The sequence below is a fragment of the Telmatherina bonti genome, assembly GCF_933228915.1.
Source record: "Telmatherina bonti genome assembly, chromosome: 5".
Lineage (NCBI taxonomy): Eukaryota > Metazoa > Chordata > Actinopteri > Atheriniformes > Telmatherinidae > Telmatherina > Telmatherina bonti.
This window is the reverse complement of record NC_136623.1, coordinates 9,114,921-9,138,493: the sequence shown is the minus strand read 5'-3', so window position 1 is coordinate 9,138,493 and position 23,573 is coordinate 9,114,921. Positions and strand designations below refer to the sequence as shown.

At 38.7% G+C, this 23,573-nt stretch overlaps 1 protein-coding gene across 1 annotated transcript in view; it reads right to left on the bottom strand.

The window, feature by feature from the left end:
- plcl2 (phospholipase C like 2) overlaps nt 1-13,874 on the bottom strand; it is a 57,750-nt gene extending 43,876 nt beyond the window's left edge. The window contains exons 1-2 of the mRNA XM_079240699.1: nt 13,740-13,874; nt 13,005-13,447 (exon numbers count right to left, since the gene is read on the bottom strand). Coding sequence (XP_079096825.1) covers nt 13,005-13,256 — 252 coding nt within the window. The 5' untranslated portion in view covers nt 13,257-13,447; nt 13,740-13,874. The remainder of the gene's footprint in view (nt 1-13,004; nt 13,448-13,739) is intronic.
- Between the last annotated feature and the right edge of the window lie 9,699 nt (nt 13,875-23,573).

Sequence of the window (23,573 nt, the reverse complement as noted above, 5' to 3'; positions counted from 1 at the left end):
TTCAGAGGACAGGTTTGTTGGGTTTCAGATGTTCTTTCAGTAAGCATGCGCTCACAGGAATATGCATAGCAACAGTCATCAGGTAGTTACTACGGCGATGTGGTAAGCCTCCCAACCACATCCACCCATCAGTTCAGAGAAGCAGCTTGACAACTCTGCCTCAGGTATGCATTTACACTGGTATTTACACTGTTTCTACTGGTCCAAACCTTCACAACAACCATCTAAATGCAACATTCAAACAGCTGCTGCTGTCGTGACTTTCCAAGTCTCAAATATCTCAATCCGTACATAAAATTGATTTTGGTCTTTGCTTTCTTCATGTCTCCATTACACTGGGTTGGCATCATATTTGTAAATACTCTGTCAATCGTGACATGAAGCTCTGACACTGCTTGTAGTTGGGTTGGGTTGGGACCAGGAGGCAGAATTGTAGTCCTACACACTTTTCTACAGCTTCCCACCTGCCGCCGCCCACCCAAAACCCCATTCCGACCTTATACAACTCCCCAGCAGTAAGAATTAAACAACACAAAAATACTTCTGGGGTTAATCGTGAAAACCTCATAAAAATAAAAACAATGGATCTAATAAAATCTGAAAATAAGACAATAAAGTGTGGCCTACTGAATATTAGATCCCTCCCAAATAAGTCTTTATTAGTCAATGACTTGATAGGTGATCACCACATTGATTTATTCTGTCTTACGGAAACCTGGTTACAGCAAGAGGATTATGTTAGTATTAATGAAGCTACGCCAGCTAACTATTTAAACTTTCACATTCCTAGAACTACAGGCAGAGGAGGAGGTGTTGCAGCTATTTTTAAGTCAGAATTTTTAATTAATCCTAAGCACAAAACTAACTATAAATCCTTTGAATTCCTGACATTAAATTTATCTCATCCAAAATGGAATTCAGAGAAACCGCTCCTTTTAGCATTAGTGTATCGCCCACCTGGACCTTACTCCGAGTTTCTGACCGAATTCTCTGATCTCTTGTCTGAGTTAGTGCTGACTACTGATAAGGTCATTGTACTAGGTGATTTTAATATTCATGTTGACGTTGAAAATGATAGTTTAAACATTTCCTTTAGCTCTATTCTAAACTCAATTGTGTTTTCACAAAATGTCAATGGAGCCACTCACTCTCATGGTCACACTCTTGATCTTGTTCTAACATATGGTATTGAGACTGATAAGCTCAAAGTATTTCCTCAAAACCCTGTCTTGTCCGATCACTTCTTGTTAACCTTTGAATTCACTTTATTTGATTACTCACTGACCAAAAATAAATTCTACTATAGTAGATGTTTATCAGACAATAATATTACAAAATTTAAACAATCAATTGAATCAATTTTTTCACATCTACCATGTGTTAGCATGACTGAGAGTCCCCCTTTAAGCCTTACTCCTGCTCAGATTGATCAACATGCTGATACTATAACAGCTTCAATGCGTACAACCTTGGATAATGTTGCTCCCCTAAAGAAGAAGAAATTAGGTAAGATTATGAAGGCTCCCTGGTTTAATTCCCAGCTTCGAGCTCTAAAACAGGCATCAAGGCGTTTGGAAAACAGATGGCGTTCATCAGGACTAGAGGAGTCTCACTTAACCTGGAAAGAAAGTTTAAGCGTATACAAAAAAGCCTTACGTACGGCAAGAACAGCTTATTATTCATCATTGATAGAGGAAAACAAAAACAACCCTCGGTTTCTTTTCAGCACTGTAGCCAGGCTTACTAGGAGCCGGAGCGCTGTGGAGCCATGTATTCCTTTCTCACTTAGCTGTGATGATTTCATGTATTTTTTCAGGAATAAAATTGACACTATTAGAGATCAAATTCACAATACTCTTCCTTCTACCTATAATGTTGAGCCTGTTGTGGTCTCCGAAGCATCCTTTGAACCAGGATCTGACTTGTGTCTAAATAGTTTCTGTCCTGTCCAACCCTCTGAATTAACTAAAATAGCTTAATCTAAACCATCCACCTGTATCTTAGACCCTCTCCCAACGAGCCTCTTTAAGGACATTTTCCCTTTAATTAATACATCACTACTAAATCTTATCAATATGTCTTTAGTGACAGGATATGTACCACAATCATTTAAAACTGCTGTAATCAAGCCTTTACTTAAAAAGCAATCTCTGGATCCAGAGGTGATAGCAAATTATTGACCTATATCTAACCTCCCGTTTATGTCCAAAATTCTGGAGAAAATAGTTTCAGCTCAGCTACATGCCCACCTGAGCAGAAATAATTTATGCGAGGAGTTTCAGTCAGGATTTAGAGCTCATCATAGTACTGAGACAGCATTGGTGAAAGTTACTAATGACCTTCTTATGGCCTCAGACAAAGGACTTGTGTCCGTACTTATCTTGCTTGATCTTAGTGCTGCATTTGATACAGTTGATCATAACATTCTGTTACAAAGACTAGAACAGGTGATTGGAATTACAGGTACAGCGTTAAGCTGGTTTAAATCATATTTATCTGATAGACTTCAGTTTGTTCATGTAAATGACAAGTCCTCCTCCCAAACTACAGTAAGTCATGGAATTCCTCAAGGTTCTGTACTTGGACCAATACTCTTCACGCTATATATGCTCCCTTTAGTCAAAATTATTAGACAGCATGGAATAAACTTTCATTGTTATGCAGATGATACTCAACTATACTTATCCTTTAAACCAGATGAAACAAATCAGCCCAATAGGCTACAAAATTGTCTCATAGACATAAAGACTTGGGGGCAAGACTTAAACTCAGATAAGACTGAAGTAATTCTCGTTGGATCTGAAAAACTCAGAGCTAAATTTTCCAGTTTTGTAATGAACCTGGATGGCATTACTTTAGCTTCCAGTGCTACAGTGAGAAACCTTGGAGTAATATTTGACCCTGACCTGTCCTTTGGCCCACATATTAAGCAGGTTACTAAAACAGCCTTCTTTCATTTACGTAATATAGCCAAAATTAGGGACATTCTGTCTCGGAGTGATGCAGAAAAACTGGTTCACGCTTTTGTTACTTCGAGACTAGATTACTGTAACTCTCTATTACTGGGCTGTCCTAAATATGCCCTGAAAAGCCTTCAGCTGATCCAGAATTCTGCAGCCAGAGTCCTGACCAGAACCAGCATGAGAGATCATATTTCTCCAGTTTTAGCCTCTCTTCATTGGCTGCCTGTTGAATCTAGAATAGAATTTAAAATCCTTCTCCTTACATATAAAGCCCTCCACAACCAGGCACCATTGTTCCTTATATACCAAGTAGAGTACTTCGTTCGCAGACTGCAGGCTTACTTGTGGTTCCTAGAGTCTCAAAGAGCCGAGCAGGAGGCAGAGCCTTTGGTTATGAGGCCCCTCTCTTATGGAATTAGCTCCCAGTTAGTGTTAGGGAAGCAGACACCCTCCCCACCTTTAAGACTAGGCTGAAGACGTATCTTTTTGATAAGTCCTATAGCTAGGGATGGTTAGCATCCCTTAGTTATGCTGCTATAGGTTTAGACTGCTGAGGGACATTTCCTGATACACTGAGCTTCTTTCTTTTTCTCTTTATCTCTTTCTTTTACCCCCCCATAACAGTGTTGCATCATTAACATGTATGTCTCCTGTCTCAGCAGGTCTCCCTGGCCGGGAGTAGCAGTTCCTGTTGTCTGTTGTCTTTCTGTCCTCTTCCCCCCACACAGCAGAGGCAGATGGCTGCCTGTCCTGAGCCGGGTTCTGCCGGAGGTTTCCTTCCTGTTAAAAGGGAGTTTTTTCCTTCCCACTGTTGCCAGTGTGCTTGCTCAGGATGGGAGATTGAGTTGGACTCAACTCCATCTGTTGGTTTCCTTATATAGGCTGTTATGAATTGGCCTTCATTATGTTTTCCCCTCTGTCTGTAAAGTGTCTTGAGATGGCATTGCCGTGATTTGACGCTATATAAATAAAGTTGAATTGAATTGAATTGTAGTAATGGTAATAAAATGTGACACTTATTTTGGCTTCGAGTTATCGCAAATCATGCCTGCTGTGACTCATATTCATCCATCTGTGTGCGGTGTTGCTAAGGAAATGCCACAAAATCCATCAAAATCATATGAGTAAGTTGTTTTAATTTCTTACGGCTTGTCATGATGTCTTTAATCATGGCAGCAATAAAATTTAGGTCACTGAGCATTTTCTTTATGGATTCTCCTTTGCATGAATTCCTCTGGCATAGGTCCATCTCCTCTCAACCAGTTTGCTGAATTGGACAAAGAGGGATTATTCCTGGGGGATAAAAGCAAAAATGTTTTTTTTCCCCACACAAGAAGGCTTTGAAGTTGAGTCTGAAACATCTTCGGCAACAAGTTGAACATCTGATGGCATGTGGGATTGACCATATTACATCTTTTCACTGTGGGAAATTTATTTAGAACGTGGGAAATTCTCACACATATTTACAGCAATACTATAATAAAAACAAACAAACAAAAATACTCCATAACAGGCAGACTAGTGTCCTGGAGAGCACGCTCTAAAAGATGGACGGAGCCTCCATGACGTCACCCGTAGGTTTCTGAAAAGTTGAAGTGAAACTCAGTGGGTAGGTTCCACCGTCGCCATCTTGGCATTTGCCATTGCATATGTCGCTATTGTTATGGATCCTGCCGCTCCCAGAAAACACAAAAATGGCCAAAGAGGTGGAGCTGAGGGCATGGGGGGGGGGGTGGATGAATGACATATATCAAACTCTGAGCTGCCTGTAGCTAAGAGCTAACTGAGCTAACCAGCTAATGAAGGCAGACTGGTTAAAGCTGGTGTAGGTAATGTTGGGGAACTAGCAAGATTTGAAAGTGGCACCATGTCTTGGCTCCTCCCCCTCCAATCTATAATCTGAGACACGTCTGGCTAGCTGCCCGCCCAACCAACACTCCACCCCCTACTTGCAGCTTTTTCCACCAACAATTTTCTCTGGCTCAGCTGTTTAGCGGGAGGAGGAAAATAACCCGAGCCAGGTCGGGAAATCCTTCCTGCATTTTCTCAGCCACGTTTGACTTCCAAGTTTCTTCTTCACTGCTTTGTATTTTCATCCTAACATACTATTTATATGCAGGGTGTGCGATGCGGGAGGGGGGAGGAGGCGAGCCGGGAGAAGAAGCTTACAAAATACAAGAAATAAACAACTCCATTTCCATCCGAATGTTTGGATTGGTCAGAGTTTTTACAGATTTACAGTAAACTGAGGGATCTAACTATATTTCTTATTGTTCATCATAACAAAATGTACAGACTACTATCAGGATGAGGAACCACTTCACCCAGAGTAAAAAAAGGTGTCTGAGCAAGATTACCTACTGTAGCTTTAAAGCTAAGTTACACTTAGCTTAAAACTGAGGTTGTGCTGCACTCCGCCTTCTTGCAGCCAGGTATCAGGTAACTGTCAATCAAACAGACATGCCCCTCATTGTACTGAATTTCAATGTCAAATTACTTTTAAACAGATTTTTTTTTTTTTTTTTTAAAAGACTGATTCTCAGCACCGTTTTCATGAAAGTAAATTTGACCAATTACACCTAAAATGTCTTTTTGGCTCTTCTGCAAAGGCTTCACTTTTAACCAAGAGGTTGCTGCTGGTAATATCAGAACTCAGCATTCAGAGCTGCAGATTCATCGGCAAACCGGGTGAGTTATGTTCTGTTTACAATGCTTTTAAAATATAAAAAAGAATATTTCTACCTACTATCACAAACAGCTAGACTGGGTGTGCATGTTTTATGTGCTACCCTGTGGTGTTGAGTAGCAGCTCAGCTGTGTGAATGCCAATGTTTTATGATTTGCAAGTGAAGTGAGATGCTCCCGCTGCTATGTTTCTGGAGGAGTCAAAGCAGATTCAGTTGAGACATTCTGATGTTGCCCATGTAAAATGACTTAATTCTTAGCACACTGAAGGCACGGCATTAACGATATGGCTGTGGTACAACCTCAGAAACAGTGTTGAGCAGTAAAGCCGATGTGTGACCCACAAAAAGAATGGTGGAGTAAAAAAAGTTTTCAATGGTTGCACAGACCGCCATCATCTACCACACTACCTCCTTTGATGTCATTTTCTGACAATGAATATTATCATAATCCCCTTCATCCTCGTTTACCATCTGAAACCGACTTAAGAACCCCACCCTGCCCCCTGGTAGATGTATTCGCTAAAAGCCCTACCCATGTAAGGGATGATTGTAAGTATGACAGTAATGTATGTCAAGGGGGAATAAATGAGAACCACAAAAGGCCCAAAGTTTTGGTTACTTAGTACATCTAAATAAAAACAGATAAATAAGAAAAGGGGAAAACTATTTTGAGTTCTAGCAGATTAACAGAAATGCAAATAAAATAAATGAACTCGTTTTTCCTCTTATGGGTGATCCTGATGATTCTGTTTTATAACCAAGGCAGGCGTTTTCTTTTAAGCTTTTTTTTTTGTCTTTTTTTAAACAGACGTTGCAACTGGTTGGTGTCTCTCTTTCAGATTTACAGTCATCACTGTTTTATATCTTTAGCATTTTTTCTCCTCTCACTCCCGCTTCCCTTGTTTCCCCGCATACTGTCCAGCATTAGCCTTAGGGGTGGGAAAATCAAATCGAAAAAAATCAGAAATCAGGATTTTTTCTTCACAATTTTAAAATGGATTTTTTTTTCCCCCCACATAAATATAATTAATAAACTAGAACATTTTTGTCATTTTTCATGTTTTTATTGATATTTTTACTTGGGCATTACAGCAGCAGAATGATGGTCTGGCTACTGTGTTGTTTTTTCCTCATTGAAATGAAGAACAATGACTAGAAAAAAAAAAGTTTTAAACGCTTTTTTTGTTTTTAATCTACAAAAATCAGCAATATTGGAGAATTGTGAGAATCACAATTTAAATCGAATCGGCACCCAAAAAAAAAAACGGAACCGAACTGAGACAAAAGCATATCGTCACACCCATAGTAAGTTGTTTTTTTAATTTCTTTTTAAAATATGGATTTGCAGTACAAATGGTGAGGACATCCACGCAATTGTTGATAAATTACCAATCAAATATCTTGAAATTCTTTGCTCTAGATCTCATTAAACCTCACGGTCACCTCTCCAGAAGTCTACTTTGTTTGATCAGATACCAAAAAACCTAAAGGTGTTCTCTTTAGAAAGACAAAACAGGAAGTCCATCAAGTTTGAGATGCTGTAATTGTTTAGTTTTAAAATACATACAGTTTTGTTTTGTCATTAAAAACGGCAAAATGCTCCATTTCCAGTTATTAGATAAAATGTTATGCCTTTAGTATGTAACTCAGAAGTAACCAAAGTAAAGGGACATTACTCAAGTGTCAAATGGAGTGTTGAATCCTCAAAGCTTTATTTCCTTTACAGCCATTAAGCTCGTCTTAGTAAAACAAAAATAACTTAAGATAAAAATAACTCATGCAAACATAAAATAACTAAAATGTTACAACACGATAACAAATCAGTCATCCTAAGTAAAACCACACTGCACCTGAAGTCGTGATCAGATTGGTTAAGTCTGTGCACATATATTATGAAACATAAATGCATTTTCCTTGAGATTTAAAGCTAAGAAATCCAACATTAAACTATTTTATAGTGTTTTTATCAGCATGTGAATGCATCTGTGTTATGAAGAAGAGTGGACAAAGGAAAAGCGAGCGTGATAAAGAAGAAAACAGGCAAAAGAAAAAGTGCCAAATCAATAAAATACAAAGACTACAGTTCATAAATCCCCCACAACAAATTCTCTATGTCCTCTAAAGTAAATGTCAGGACCTGTACATTCAAATAGGCTTGTCTGGACAGCCGCCATATTCCAACAGAGCATACAGCTCACAGACGTCGACGTCTCACACACATAAATTATCCTGAAATGGCCAGGGAAGCAGGGTAGGGCCTTGTGCTCAGAGAGGTCGCAGAGACGTTTACAAAGGAGAAAATGTCAATAATGATCCCATCAATATCCAGGCAGAGGTTACAGCAAAGTTCAACCCCCATATCATGCCAAGAATGTCTTTCCTGTAAAACCTGCTGGCAAAAAAATGTTTACTTTTAAAGAATGTGTACAAGGCAGACAAACTTCATTCAGATCTCAGACGGAAGATGAGCTTTAACGGTAAAACATGCTTGTGTGTTTACATACTGAGAAATCCTCAACCCAAGTCATGCAAATCCAAAGCTCCTGCGAACTACTTGAAATTCCCAAACTCACATGATGGAATTCACATAATGCTGACTAAACAGACACAAAAACACTTAAACTCAACTAAAAGCAACAAACACTTTCCAGTCATTTTCCTGAAAAATGCCTTTAATACAGTAAACACAGAAAAGTAGCTCCCTCTTTAAATTTCCCTTAATAATATGAAGACTAAAGCAGCACTGGAGAGATTTACATTACAGAACTGCTGACAGTAGCAGCAGAAAATGTCTCGAAGGCTTTCAACATGCTGTTAGCTGAGCCAATGTGAGGAAGTGTCATCATCTTTGTTACCCTTAAGCAACATCTTCACTCACAACTGAAATAAAATGTTAAACTTTAGAGTCTGCACGATAAAAATTCCCCAAAAAATAATGAATCAAATAGTGTATAAATATCGATACACAGGACTGTTTTCCTGCTGTCTCTACGTCCCTGTAGGAATGCATGTATGCACTGCAGAGACTTTCTGTGGTCACATGTTCCTTTCCAGCAGTACGTGATATTCACAGTGCTCCTCTAATAACATGCTATGGTGATGCAGCACACCGAGCTGAATCATTTATGGGTGTAAGTCAACATGGAGAATTTTTGTTATTATTGACAGCTGACTTATTTATCAACCCTCCCTAAAATAACTCCCACCGACTTTCCATCAACCCACCTTCAGTTGTTTATCCTGCTTATTTATATCTAAACTAGTGTCTCAAGTTAAACACACTGATGGTTAACCCATTAAGAATAAATGCATTTAAATTATCGGCACGTCTACAGCATTAACAAGTTAGCCTTTTAAAATATCTTGGTTACATGTTGCACACACACACAAACTGCTTTCTGGTGGAAACTGGGACATGGTGGCACGTAAACACCGTACCTAGGTTTCTGAGCCTTTTCTGCTGCTAACAATTGTAGCCTGCCTCAATGACCAGAGTTTACATGTAGAATCAGAAGCCTGGATACATAAATATAGGGCTGGGCGACACGAACAAAATCTTACGTCCTCATACAGCTCATCTTATATATCCATAACGATATACATATTGATATAAAACTGTTAGTGTGAATGTGTGTCAGTCATCAGTTATGTGTCAGATGTTCTTGGCAACAGCAGCAGTGATCTCCTTCCATCTGCAGGAACTATGACGTTTCACAGGTAAATACCTGCTGCAGCCTTTGGTCTGGAGTTTATTATGAGCTTTCGCCTCCACTTGAGTTTGCTTCAGCAGCTTTTGTTCGTTGACTATTCTTTATCCTGATTCTTGCTCAGGTGATAAAATGAGTTAGTTGTGTCGGAGTCCATTGTCGGGACTGTGAGCTGGTCTGTTGTCAGTTCCACGTCGGTCTTTTTATATCCAAACCGCATCCAGACAGAAATTTCCCTCTTTTAGGAACAAGCTCATCAGTTTGGGATGGCTGCTCATCTTTTAGTGAATTATCCTGCTCAAACATGTCTGCTACCGTCTTCCTCCATGTTTGTTTATATATTTCAGTATGCTGTAAAGCCCATCTTGACGTAAAACACTGCAGTAAAGCACCTCATTGTGGTGTAAACGATAGAGCTTCATATGAAACCATAGACATTTTCTATCATCATATCGCCCAGCCCTACTAAATAACCACACATACTGAAGCATTCATAACCCAGAGTCTTGCATTCAGTGTGAACACAACATCTAGAAAAGCCAGAAAATGGGAGTAGGATCTGTTTTAGAGAAGCAGAGTCCTACAAATCAGTCTAAATGCTTCATTAAGAACAGAATATTTCCTAATGAATACGCATCAAACACACACACACACACACACAGGAAGAGTGGTGGATTGACGACAATGTTTCCTTTAGCTGTTAAACAGCAACCGAGACATGAAAATGACAACACCCAAGTCTCTTACCAAAAGCTCTGAAACCATTTTAACCCTTTAAAGCCGCGTGCATCACATCTGATATGTACGATCTCAGCCCACTGCATCTCCTAATGAGAAGAACTAAGCTGATGAATCCATTCATTTGAAATGAATCTCAGGATTTTTTCCTCTTTGATAATCACCACCAACCCTCTCCTTGAGCTCTGCAGGTCAACCTGGGTTCAGCCCTACCCACCCATCATCCATTTAGACACAAATGCCAAGCACACACACACAGCAGTGAAGAAGTAAGAGTTCATTCCAGCGAAGGTTATGCATCGTCAGTCATTACGACCTGGTTTGGTTCCGATTCAGAACAACTAGCACATGTTGCAGAATCGGTTCAAAGGCCGTTTCTACCAAAGCTGACAGAAAAGTCGATATACTTCAACACCTCAAGCAGAGACTTGCAGCCAAGTGGGAGAAACGACTGCAGTCAGCTGAGCGCACGCTGACATTCGCTCCGTCGTCTGAATGCATTGTTGGGTTTGGACCACATCTCCAAGCCGCTCATTTCCACAAGGACGGTGCTCCCGCTTTGGTTGTGGTTAAACTGGTGTGAAAGGGGTCCAGTTCACCAGAAAGCCCCGCGGTTCTGAGTCTCCAGAACGGAGCTCGAACAGTGTCTGTCCAAAAGAAGGAACAGATTCACAGTGAGCCACCCTTCCCAGCTGGAAGTTAGCTGCTAACATGATCACAGTGAGAGATGCTGATCTTCATCCCAGTGGCTCAAAGTGGAGGTCAGGATGCCCGTGGAAGTCGCCAGATGATTGGATTGGATTGTAAATTGTCATTTACAGCCCACAATAAATAAATTTGGGATTTTTACAAAGCCTGTGAAAATGAAACCATTAATGCAGAAAGAAGCCGTTTCTCCCCGTCTCTGGAATGAGCTTCCCCAGGATCTGCGCTCTCTAGATTCAGTAGTGTCTTTTAAAAACCTCTTAAAAACATTTGTTCAGGCGAGTATTTTAGCTCCAAAAAGACTCTGCTGTGTATTCATACTGTTGCTGCAGGTTTTCTATGTTTTAATTGTTGTGAAGCACTTTGTGACCTTGTGTCTATGGAAAGCCATTGTGTCCAAATAAAGTTTATCTTATCTAAAGAAATCGGTTAAATTAGAACTTTGATTTTTTTTTTAATACATAAATGACAAAATGAGCACAGATTCCAAATTAAAATCTGTTTTTTACATAAGCTCTGCACGAGAAGCTCATTTTAGGGCATTTAGTTGCCGAATCCACCAAAAACCACTTTATCCTCTTTAATTATTAAGATTCTGAGAGTTTATAAAAGGTATATAACAGGATTAATCACTCGGTCATCGTGTGGGGTGGGTGACGAACACTAATGGGTGTTATGTTTGGGGCCGTGGCTCAAAAAGCTTGGGAACCACTGGTCCAATCAGATGAACTAGACAGCAGCAGCCCACAAACTCCAGCTGAAAGGCGACCTCCATCCAGACATTTTCATCCAATAATTGTGTTTTTATTTTAAAAAAAAGGAAAAAATAATAAACTGAATTCAGTTTGATAAAAATTCTGAGGTTTTACTTTTTTGGCTGCGTCGTTCAGCCCTTCCCATATCCCTGTTGTTTACAATACAATACATGGCTTCTGCCCCTGGTGGACATCCTTTGCACTGCAATACTTTGGTACACACGCGTACTATGTAGATTTTATCTTTTCATTTTTGATAAAGGCTCAACTAATGTTTCTCCATTTTAAAATGAGAAATATAATTATGTCTTTCTTCAAGCTTTCGAGGGTTAACAAGCTGCATCGACTTGGAAATCAAATTAAAGTACAGGGAGTGCAGGCCTCACTGAAAAACCAACGGTGTTCGCAGAAACTGCTCAAGTTTCTGACAGCCAACAGTCTAGTCATCTGTGAGAGCCTTTCATAACCTTTATACACCAAGCCAGCAATCAGCTGTCATGAACTTTGATAGTTTCAGTGGGTCCATCTCTTCCATGTTGGATCCACTCTGTTGACGCTTTAAATCAGGATATCTGCAAAGTAGAGACGACGACGACTCGCTGGCTGCCTACTGTACATTAACTGCATGAAGCCTTAATAAAATTATATATGTGCAGAGCAAGCCATGTAATATGTTAGTGTATAAAGAGAGATTTTTAAGTAGCCTAGATGCACTAAAAACACATCTAACACAGCCGAAACCACATGAATTACAACAAACATAGCTCTCAAAGACCTGGTCTTACACAAACATGGCTTTAATTAGATTTTTTTTAACCTTACTAAATAATGGATGGACTATTGCTTCCTCCTGCACTGCAAAGTTATGTCCTCTGGCGCAGGTATGGATCATACATCCTTGTTGGCAGCATGATACTAGCTATATAATGCTAAAATAGTTTGCCCAGATTTGACACAACATATGAACCAAAACTACAGCAGCAAACACAGTCCTGCTCCATTATTAATCACACATACACAATTTCTGGATGTCTTCATAGCAGGGGTGAAGGGTTCAGCCTTTTCCCTTAATTCGTCATACCACTGTATTTGTTTAAGCTTCTATAATTAGACAAAGACTATTGTACTTTTAGTTACAGGCTTCGTGAACATCCGTTTCTACACACTGGGAATCACATCCTGGCTCTTCAGATGTGCATATTACAGACGGATTACAAGCTCTGCTGTTCACATTCTTTAAAAGCATCCAAGCTTAATACAGGATGTGGTTCTGGTGACCCCATTGCTGCTCCGTCTGTTGTGGGAAACACCTATTTTACAAGAAAGCATGGTGTAGAAGGCTGCCCTGCAGAAAAGCTGCTGAAAGGATGTGTGTAAATGAGACAGCAGAAGAGATTTGTTCCATGCAGGCTTGTGCACCAACATGCATGCCATAACTTCAGTGATTACCTTAATAATGCTGCTCCTGCGGGGTATTTCAGATTTAGTATCCAGTCCGACAGACGTGTTTGTGTTCTCCACCCCGCTTTGGCCGCCAGGCGTGACTAGGGATCTCGAACCGACCATTTTTTCGGATATCCCACAGTCTCCATTCAGAACCGACACTTCGCACTGCGTCTTCCCCGCTGCCTCGTCGCTGGGCACGGCCGTATCCCCAAGATGCAACGGAGGCTGGCTGCCGTCCTCCCCAAACTCCGCCATAGGCACTTCCAAACACACACACACACACACACACACTCACACACACATACACAAGCCGCTGGGTTTCAGCTTCACTCCAATTTCCTGCCTGCTTTACAGCCTCGTTGTCTGAAATGGTGCTATCATCTGTTGGTGGACATGTCTGCCGGGCTCCTACGGAATGACAGGCTTCTTCCTCCGCTCATCGTGCTCTGCAAACACACACCACACAGCCATGAGCACAATTAGTCAACCTGACATGAGGAAAGAAAGGTGCTGTTGACACAAAACTGAGCGTGCATCCACGAGGGGTGGAGAAGAAAAAGCACCTCGCTGGTGCGTTCAGTGCCCGCAGAAAGCGGATGTTTAACTCGCAATCTGCACCGCGAATGCAGCACAATGAAAGGCAAACACACAAACCTCCCAGTTGTTTCCAGTTAAGACTATATAACTAGCGAAATAACATCCAAACGTCTTGTTTTGAAGGGAAACAAACACATTTACCTTCACGCAAAACTCGTATTTAACTTCAGGTGTTGCACGTCGGCTTTGTGTGCTCGCCTTCAGAGCTATCTGCTCCCTCCAAGGCTCTTCCTTTTAGGTTGTTGTAGCCGCAAACACACCGTCGTTTGCTGCTTCTGCTGCTGGAAGGAAGCTCAGGTCGGCTAGTTAGCTTGTTAGCTGGTTGAAGTTAGACAACTAAGTCAGAAGTCCACCCAACAGCTGTGAGCTTCGGTTTGCAAACGGAGACGTTTCCAGGGAACAAAAAGTTGTGTACGTCTCGTGAGCGCGCAAAAGGCAAAACAAGCTGCGTTGTCACTCAAACGTGATTATTTCCTCTGAGCCACGCGAGAACCGCCCCGTTTTCACGCTTCACATGAAGTTGTCAAAAAAAAAAAAAAAAAAAAAAATCACAAATCTTAACAGGAACTGATCAAATTAATCATATATCTCAACACGAGCTGCATTCAAGCACGAGCAGGTGTTGTGGCGAAATAAGCACCCCTGTAGTGAATCGCACCCCTACAAGAACTCTCTACTCTTAATCAAACCTACTACCAGCCTTTTTACTTTGCAAATAGACAAGCAAAATCATATTAAATGGTCTTTTAGTCATGTTTAGACTGTATATTTATGTAAGGTTTAATATTCCCGACTAAAAACGAGAGCTTCGCTAAATTCACAACATTTAACAGGACATTTGTAAAAAAAAAAAAAAGGACAATACTCTTTACAAACCGGTTCAAACCGACATTTAAAAACATAGCACAAAGCTAAATCTATGCAAATATGTATGTAGCTTAATAAAGGTTGAGAATGTTGGAGTTTATTTTAATTGTTGTGACCATAAACTCTCAGAAGAATAATAATAATTTATTGGTTTTATTAATTTTACAGTATGCTTTGGTAATCAGAAAAATATGTAAATAAATAAATATATGGAGGCTTGGGACAACATTTGAGTCATTTGGCAGTTCAAAGGAATTGTGGCTAAAATGTTCCCCATTGTTCTGGATTGTTCTTTTATTGTTATACACATCGATTAGAAGCATATTCTATGACGTATGCTTTATTTTTTGCCTGTTTTGTCTGCATCTCTCCCAGTGTTACAAGCTACCCCAGTGGGTTCTTGTGATGGGAAGTTCGGCTCTTTTCAAAGATTCGGCTCTTTGGGCTCTCAAATATCTTTTTTAATTTAAAATTCATTTATAATATTAATATTAAATAATATTAATTTATATAAAATGTTTAGACAGACTACTGAACACATAACAACAGCAAGCAAATAAAGGCCAAAGTCTGCACATTTTTAACACTTTAAAGTCACTGAGTTCTTTATTTTTTCCCCAACATGTAATTTAAACCTGGCTTCCAGTTCTCTCTGTGTACCTGGTCTGTAGTACGCTTCTGTCTTCTACAAAGCCCTTCCTTCTTTATACATTGTACGATCTTAGTCTTTTTCATATTGACAGCATGAAGCACACACTAAAGCAAAGCCCTGCTCCTTCTAAAGATTTAGCTATCTTAGACAGGAATCACTTAGTCTCAGTCACTACAAAGAATCAACTATTGGAGCCGGCTTGTTCATGAACGACACATCACCAGTAGGTTTTCACAACAGCACCACAAATTTTTTATATCATTGCAGGTGATTTATGGTGCACTTGCAGGGTTTTAAATTGGTGTCATTTGTAGTGGAAATTTTCAGTTTGTTTAGTCACAAATTTCAGAACTGTAGCTCAAACATTCATTGAGTTTTGAAGCAAATAGTGTTACAACAATAGTCAGTCTTCCCTATGTACATGCAAAAAAAGACACAAAATTTAGAAAGAAAGTCCAACCTCAACAGCACAAAGGCAACAAGACATCACATGAAACAAGTAAATAAACATTTATAAACAAATCCTGCATGAACAAAAATGCTGTACAGAGCATAACTCATGAATGAACCCATAAAGGTCCAACCCCTTCTTACCCAGCAGAGCAGCTTTGGGTAAGAAAAGTCCATTTTTTTATCATCAGATATTTATTTGGCCCTTAAAAAAATAATACATTTATATAAAAAAAATGATCACAGTGTATTCTTCTGTATCCTGGTATTAGAGGACAGAAAACAAGTTTCTGATTGGGTTCAACAGGATTCTGAGCAAAGTTTTTTTTTTTTTTTTTTACCATAAAATGTACCAGAAACTGTGTGTATCAAATATATCATATGGAGCTCTATGGTTAAAAACATGACTGCATGTAAAACATTACAAAATTAGCAACAAAACACAAAACTTATTCCCCAGAAGTCACTAAAAAATATGAATATCTACAAAATTCTGCTCAAAAAGTCAACTTTATCTGGAATTTTTACTGAACAAGAAAAAAAAAACTACAAAAGAAAACTAAAAGAGAAAATAAATACCTACAAACTACAACCACACAGAACACAGTAGTTCAGAAAATTCACGTGAAGAAATTGTAGTCAGGTGTAGGTGCTCCTGATGATCATCTGCTTTGTTTTCTCGCCGACGCTGTGAGATGATTCCTGCAAAGTTTCCTTACAAGTTTAGGAGCCTTTTATTTTTCAGTTCCAGCATTAGTATGTAATTTAACAGAAGCCAAAATAGAAATTAAAGAATAATTCTCAAGTTTCAAGAGGACGCTTATATCCTCAAAGCTTTGTTCCCTTTAAATCATTAAGTTCCCTCTTAGCGATTTGTTCTGTGCTGTACAGTAGCCCGACTTTCAGAACCATAAGTAAAAGCACAATACACTGCAGAACAGAAAATACAGCAGAACTGGCAACAAGAAAACACATTTCCACATAATAGTACAACAAACAAGACAAAAGGTGCAAAATAAATATATTGTATGTCAAAAACTCAGCAAAATGCATGAAAACATAAGAGCAGTACGAATATATCAATAAAACACCCAACTTGCAGGGCATTTATACAGACAAGACAAATTCTTAAGGAAAATGCATGTAAAAGTCAGAAAATACATTTAAAACTTTCAATCATTAATGAAAAAAAAAGAAAAAAAAGGAAAACAGCACAAATACGCAAAACATTGATGTCAAAGGGGAAAAAAGACAACAATAGAAAACAGAATATAAAATCCCACTAATGTGTACTATTCTAGTATGTAAACATGGGGAAAAATTAGACAGGAAACACCGTTAACAACGTAAATTCATCAGGGAAGTACATGCATAGCAACACAACAGCCAACAAAGAAATAACTTCCAGAGATGTGTTCATGTGACACTTGTTTATCTGTAAGTGTCTCACTGTTTTGCCATTCTTCCTCTTTATGTGGACAGTAAATGTAAAAAATTGACTAATCACAATGGGTGAAGTAATAACTCAAACTCGATAACGGCTTTTTCTGCTGTTGTGTCAAGCCTCTTGTGGAAATTCATTCCCACCCTGTGAGACCAAAGGAAGTCCTGAATTGTTATTGTCATGAGTTGCAAAACAATGAGTCACACAAGGTGAAGCAGGAGAATTTACATCTAATTCATTCAGCCTCAGTTAATAGCCGCCAACTTCAAAGATATTTAATCTGAGATATGTGGGGTAACAATATTTAGTGCATTTTATTCAGAGCCAAATGGTTCAAATGAAAGTACAGTATATAAACTAAATGAACAGCGGCTGGAGGTTGGTTGTACAACAGCGCCACCTGCTGGACACTCCGGGGATTGATTTAGCTTTCATGTGCATTGCAGATTTTCCACACAACAGTTTAGTTTGTGTCGTTGGACCTATTTTAGGACAGTAACAGGTTAGAAGGATTATATATATATATATATATATATATATATATATATATATATATATATATATATATATATATATATATATATATATATATATATATATGTATATATATATATATGTAAATATATATATATATATATATATATATATATATATATATATATATATATATATATATATATAAAACAACAACATATTTTAAGAAAAAAGGTCATGTATGAAATTGCACTTTAATTTTAATGAGAACAATTTAAAAGTAAATAATAAAAATAAATATATAAAATAAATGAATAAATGAAAAATTAAAATGCTATTAAATTAAATGATAAATCAACATAAAATTAAATAAATATTAAATAAATAAAAAATAATATAAAATTAGTTGAAATAAATAGCTTATTTAATTATAAATAAATTAAAGCCTACAACCAAATGTATTTCCCACAAGGCATAAATAAAGTATTTTTCATTTAAATTTATTTCATAATAGCTAGTATAAAGGTAATTATGGATGCATATTTATTTTTTCATTTGGAATCACTTTTTTTTTTTTTTTTTTTTTTTTTTATTAACATAAAATTAGGTTGGTGAGATGATGCACTGGCATGTTTCTGCTTATTAAAATTCTTGGCAAAGACTTTCTATTTTCAATTATTGTGCAAGTCTCTGCACCAAAACAGTATGTCTAAATAAAATGAAATGAAAAATACTTTATTAATCCCCAAAGGGAAATTCAATTGGACAAACTGTCTGAAGTTAGTCTAAATCTGCACTGTGGAAGATGCTAAATACTGAAGAAAAGAACAACATGCACATGCACTAGGCAGATACGTGTGGAGAGATTTACTGTTCAAGATTCTGGTGACGGTGGATTGGTTGCTTGTGATGCAACTGATCTCAATTAGTTTCTACTTGTAAACACAAATATCTAATCAGCCAATCATATGAAAGCAACTAAATGCATGTAGTCATGCAGACATGGTGAAGACGACTTGCAGAAGCTCAAACTGAGCATCAGAATAAGGAAGAAAGGAGATTTAAGTGCCTAAAGGTGGCATGTTGTTGGTCTGAGTGTGTCTCAGTCCCGGCCCTCAGGGTCCCCTTTCCTGCATGTGTTTGGGGGCTTCCACTCCAACCTGATTCAGATGAACTCAACTATTCATCTTTGCAAATGAGTCATTTATTTGAATCAGGTGTGTGAAAGTATGGAAACCTCAGAGACATGCAGGACAGGGTTCCCTGAGGACAGGACAGAGAAACACTGCTTTTGTGTTTGAATCCAATCCAATGCACTTTGTTTATAAAGCTCATTTTTAAAACCAGAGCGTCTCCTAAGTGCTGCACAGAGTCAAATATCACAAAATAAAAATAAACTAAAATAATAATGTCATTAAAATAATAGCAGGTTAAATAATTTAAAATAAAATAACTAAAAAGCAACAAATGAAAGACACAGAGGAGCACACAACTCATGCAGTGTTAAAGCCAAAAAGAATGAAAGTGGCTTTCAGACGAAACTTAAAGTAATCCACTGTGGGGCAATCCGGACATGGAGGGACAGAACGTTCCAGAATCTAGGACCGACTACGGAGAAAGTCCTGTCCCCTCTAGTCCTAAGTCTGGTCTTAGGCACCTCCAGCTGGGACTGGCCCTGAGACCTCAAAGTGCACATTGGAGTGTAAATTTGGATGCATTCGGTAATGTAGTGAGGGTCCAGTCCATTTAAAGCTTTAAAAACAAACAATAAGACTTTAAAATCAGGACTAAAACGTGCAGGCAGCCGGTGCAAAGTTTCCAGTTTTCTGGTCCCAGTTAGAAGTCGTGCAGCAGAATTCTGGATGAACTGCTAACGTGAAAGTGTGTGTTAGCCGATACCTGCATAGAGACTGTTGCACTAGTCCAGCTGAGAAGAAATAAAAGTGTGCACAACTTGTTCCAGACATGAAAAGATTAAAAAAGAAAGGTTTCACTTTTGATTAAAGATGAAGTCTCTTTTTTACCTGGTAGTTGAAGTATATTTTACATATTCTTTCATTTTTAATCACAAGAATAAACTTACTTATTATTTCATTTATTATTATCAATCAATATCTAATCAATAGATTCTTTTATTATGACCTGAAGTGACTCTGTAACGGATAGTAAAAACAGGCACACAAAGAGAGCACAGAAGAAGCAGAATCAAAGTTCCTGATGAGAAAAGTCAAGGACTGATGTTTCAACTGAAACCACACACACACACACACACACACACACACACACATGGCTCGAGTGTAAGTTATCAGTAATTTTCACACAGAGAGGAGCAGAAACTCCTTAGAAAGTGGACAATAGCAGGTTTGTGGAGCCATGGGAAAAGAGTAGGGAGGATGCAACTTTCACAGAAACTTCACCTGCTGACTCAACGCCAGGACTGAAGGAGGAGGAGGAGACCACAGTCCTGCAGGAGGAGCGACGCGCTCAACAGAAGTACACACTCATATGAATTGTCCTGTATAAAAGAGGAGGATTGATGGATGACAGGTGAGATCTTCAGGCTGAACCTGGGACCTTCGAATTTGATGTATGAGCTTAGCAGCGAAGGGATCAGCATGACCTCCGCTTGAGATATGTACAATCTTCTTTTCCTCAACAAAGAATAGTCAATTCTAACTTGAATCCTCTGACTTGGTCTTTTTTCTCATTTCAACCAGATTTGAGTTATGTAACCTTCTGATCAATGGTTTATTGTGTTTGCATTTCTAGATATTACAAATTTAAGAGAAAAGAAGGATGACATCATCAAGCCTAAAATCCCCGTCTGTTGAAGAGGAGAAACATCCAGCGAGCAGCGGGTTTCTGGACCAGAGTGTCCTGTTGACGTCAGAGGTGAGAGGACAATGGACAGACTGGAGATGATGGAAATCAGCACTGGTTCCAACCAGGTTGTGCAGAACATCATCTCTGAACACACAACCCGTCCAGCCTGGAAGCAGATGGTCTCCAGCAGCAGAAGACCACAGCGGGTTCCCTCCTGTCAGTAAGAACAGGAAACTGAGGCTACAATTCACACAGACTCACCAGAACTGGACAATAGAAGATGGAGAAACGTTGCTGGTCTGATGAGTCTCCAGTTCAGCTCCACATCCACATGGTAGGATCAGAATCTGCTGGAAACATCATGACAACATGGATCCATCCTGCCGTCAGGATCAACGCTTCAGGCTGCTGCTGGTGTGATGCTGTGGGTGGCGTCACACTATGGACCCTTCAGGACCAACATGACATGGTTTAACCTCCACAGCCTACCTGAGTCCTGCTGCTGACCATGTCCATCCCTTTCTGAGCACAGTGTAGCATCTTCTGATGGAAACTTCCAGCAGGATGATGCACCATGTCACAAAGCTCACATCATCTCCACCATGACGATGAGTTCACTGTCCTCCAACGGCCTCCACAGTCACCAGATCTCCATCCAGCAGAGCAGCTTTGGGACACGGTGGAATGGGAGCAAAGTGGCAACAATATGGATCTAATAAAGTGGCTGCTGGGTGTTTATAACTGCAATAAACGTGTTGCCATGAGTTCTGGCTTCTTATTTAACTGGGAAAATATCTCATTTTCTTCCACTGAGTGTTATAAAATGAAATATGCACACAGGGCAGCTGTGACTCAAGAAGCTGATTTTCCATCTTCGAGCTGAAAGACTGTTGTGATCTGCAGCTTATCAGTTTATGTATTGAAGGAAGCCTGGGGTGACACAACCCCCACCTGCCTCCCAGTGGGTAAGCTACTTTTAATGAAAGTCTTTTAAGGAGAAATGTTCAGAAATCTTCACCTGTAAGTGATGGAGGTGAAGTCCAGCTGTCATCAGGCTGCAACTCGGGTTTGTTTGCTTTGTCCAAATAAAAACCCACACATCTGAATTTAATTTAAAAAAAAAAAGAAATGAAGCAAAGTCAGACATTTAAACTCGGTGGGCGAGCATCACGCTTCATTTCCTAAGAGCTTCTTACAGCCTTGTTTGGGTTCAAATGTGTGGCTCCTGTAAAACAAACACACTTAAATATGCAATAATTTCCTGAAATGCACCAAAGTAAAGCTCAAATTGCTTTTTTCCCCCTCCAAATAAACTTCACTGATATTTTTGCATTAGCAAAGCATCATCATTACCAGTGCTGCACAAACCACCTCAGTCATTACAGCAGCACAGGGAGCCCTAAGCGCTCAGGCTCGCACCCTTCTGCAGCTCTTACTGACCGTAAAAAAGGCAGTGAACTATAAAAACCGAGAGGCAGAAGATGACCTAATAATACGTTTCTCCTGTAAATGTTGCCAGTTTGGATATCCACTGCCACCCAGGAAGCCGTATTTATGTAGAATATTTTCCTCTCTTCCAGCAGTTTTAATCTTCGCAGAAAGAACGTGACATGTTTTTCACATGTAAAAGTCATCTCCAGCTGTGCAGAACATCTGCTGACAGAGTTTCTCTTCAAACTGAGAGAAAACTCTGTGAAATCCACCGCTTTCCTCAAACAAGTTATTTTATTTTATTTATTTACATGCTATAAACATGATTGTAATGAGCTAATTATTCTGGTTTATAATAAAATGTATTAAGATGAATGATAACTGGATTAAACTGGTCTCATAAATGACAAGTTTGGAATTTGTGCTTTATAGATAAGCTGAATTAAATAAAAACAAACAACAACATTGTGTCATTAAAATGCAGAATATAAAAAGGATGTTTAGGACAAAAAAACCCCCAAAAAACTAATTGAATCTTGATATATGCATGATAAAACACGCTAACCCTGTACTATAAACTGCAAACGGAGGTCTGTCGGAGGGGATGGTGTGGTTGGTAGACACGGCGTCGGGGCAGCAGGCACTGTCAGCTGAAGGAAATGAAATTTCCCAGATGATTTTAAAGATTTTAATTAATTTAAATATTCAAGATAAAATTAAATGCTGGCTAAAACGTAACCACAAACGACTGCGTGTCTCGTTTCTTCGGGTCTGGACTGCATGGATGATCTCTGTCTTTGACTGTCATTGTTGTTGCAAATTATTTAATATTTCTTTTCATGTCTTCCTGATAGAAAGTAGACAATTAAAGCTTTTTTAAAGTTAATTTCAATTGATTTGCATTTTCCATTTTAATGAAAAGTATCAAAATTAAATTGAATTAAATAGGTATAATTTTTAGGGCTATGGCCAATAAAACTCAACAATAAGGTATCAGGATTGTTTTTTATCTATTTCTTTTTCTTTCTTTTTAAACATAATTTTTTATTCATTATGATGGCCTGCAGGTATTAGTGTATGGGCAAGAACTGCACAACAATACAACATATAATATTCTGCTTCTTCTTATTATTATTAATGGTTACTTTTAAATTGAACTTTAGTTATTATTTGATTAAGTACAATAAAACCTCTGAACCAAGGATTGATGGGATAGGCTCCAGATTCCCCATGAGCCTTAGTGGGGACTTAATGGTTCAGAAAATAACTGACTGACATCTTTTTAAACAAAAAAACCCACTTGTTCTTGTAATTGCTTGCATATTTTAGGTTTAAGCATTTCCAAATAAAAACAACCCGAAGTAAACTGATCATTTAATGAAGCAGTTTTTCATATCAGCCTCCTTAGTCCGGCAGATATCAAGACAAAAAACTCTGTTTTATATTGTCCACACTCTCTATCTATCTATCTATCTATCTATCTATCTATCTATCTATCTATCTATCTATCTATCTATCTATCTATCTATCTATCTACATATATATATGTGTGTGCATATATACATATATATAAAACCCATAACATGTATGAACTGCATCAATTTATATCTTCACAGGATTTGAAAATACACAATAGATCAATGACAGAACATTGTTTAGGAAAAGACAAAAATGATTTTTATTTATTGTCTTTTGGGTTTTTTTCATGTGTAGCTGCTGGTGACGGTGTTGGTGTTGTCGGTGGTGTCGCCGCTGACATGCACTTCAGCCCAGCTGACTTCCCAAACGACGATGCTCACATGTAAACTGCACTGCTGCACGGTGCTGCAGTACT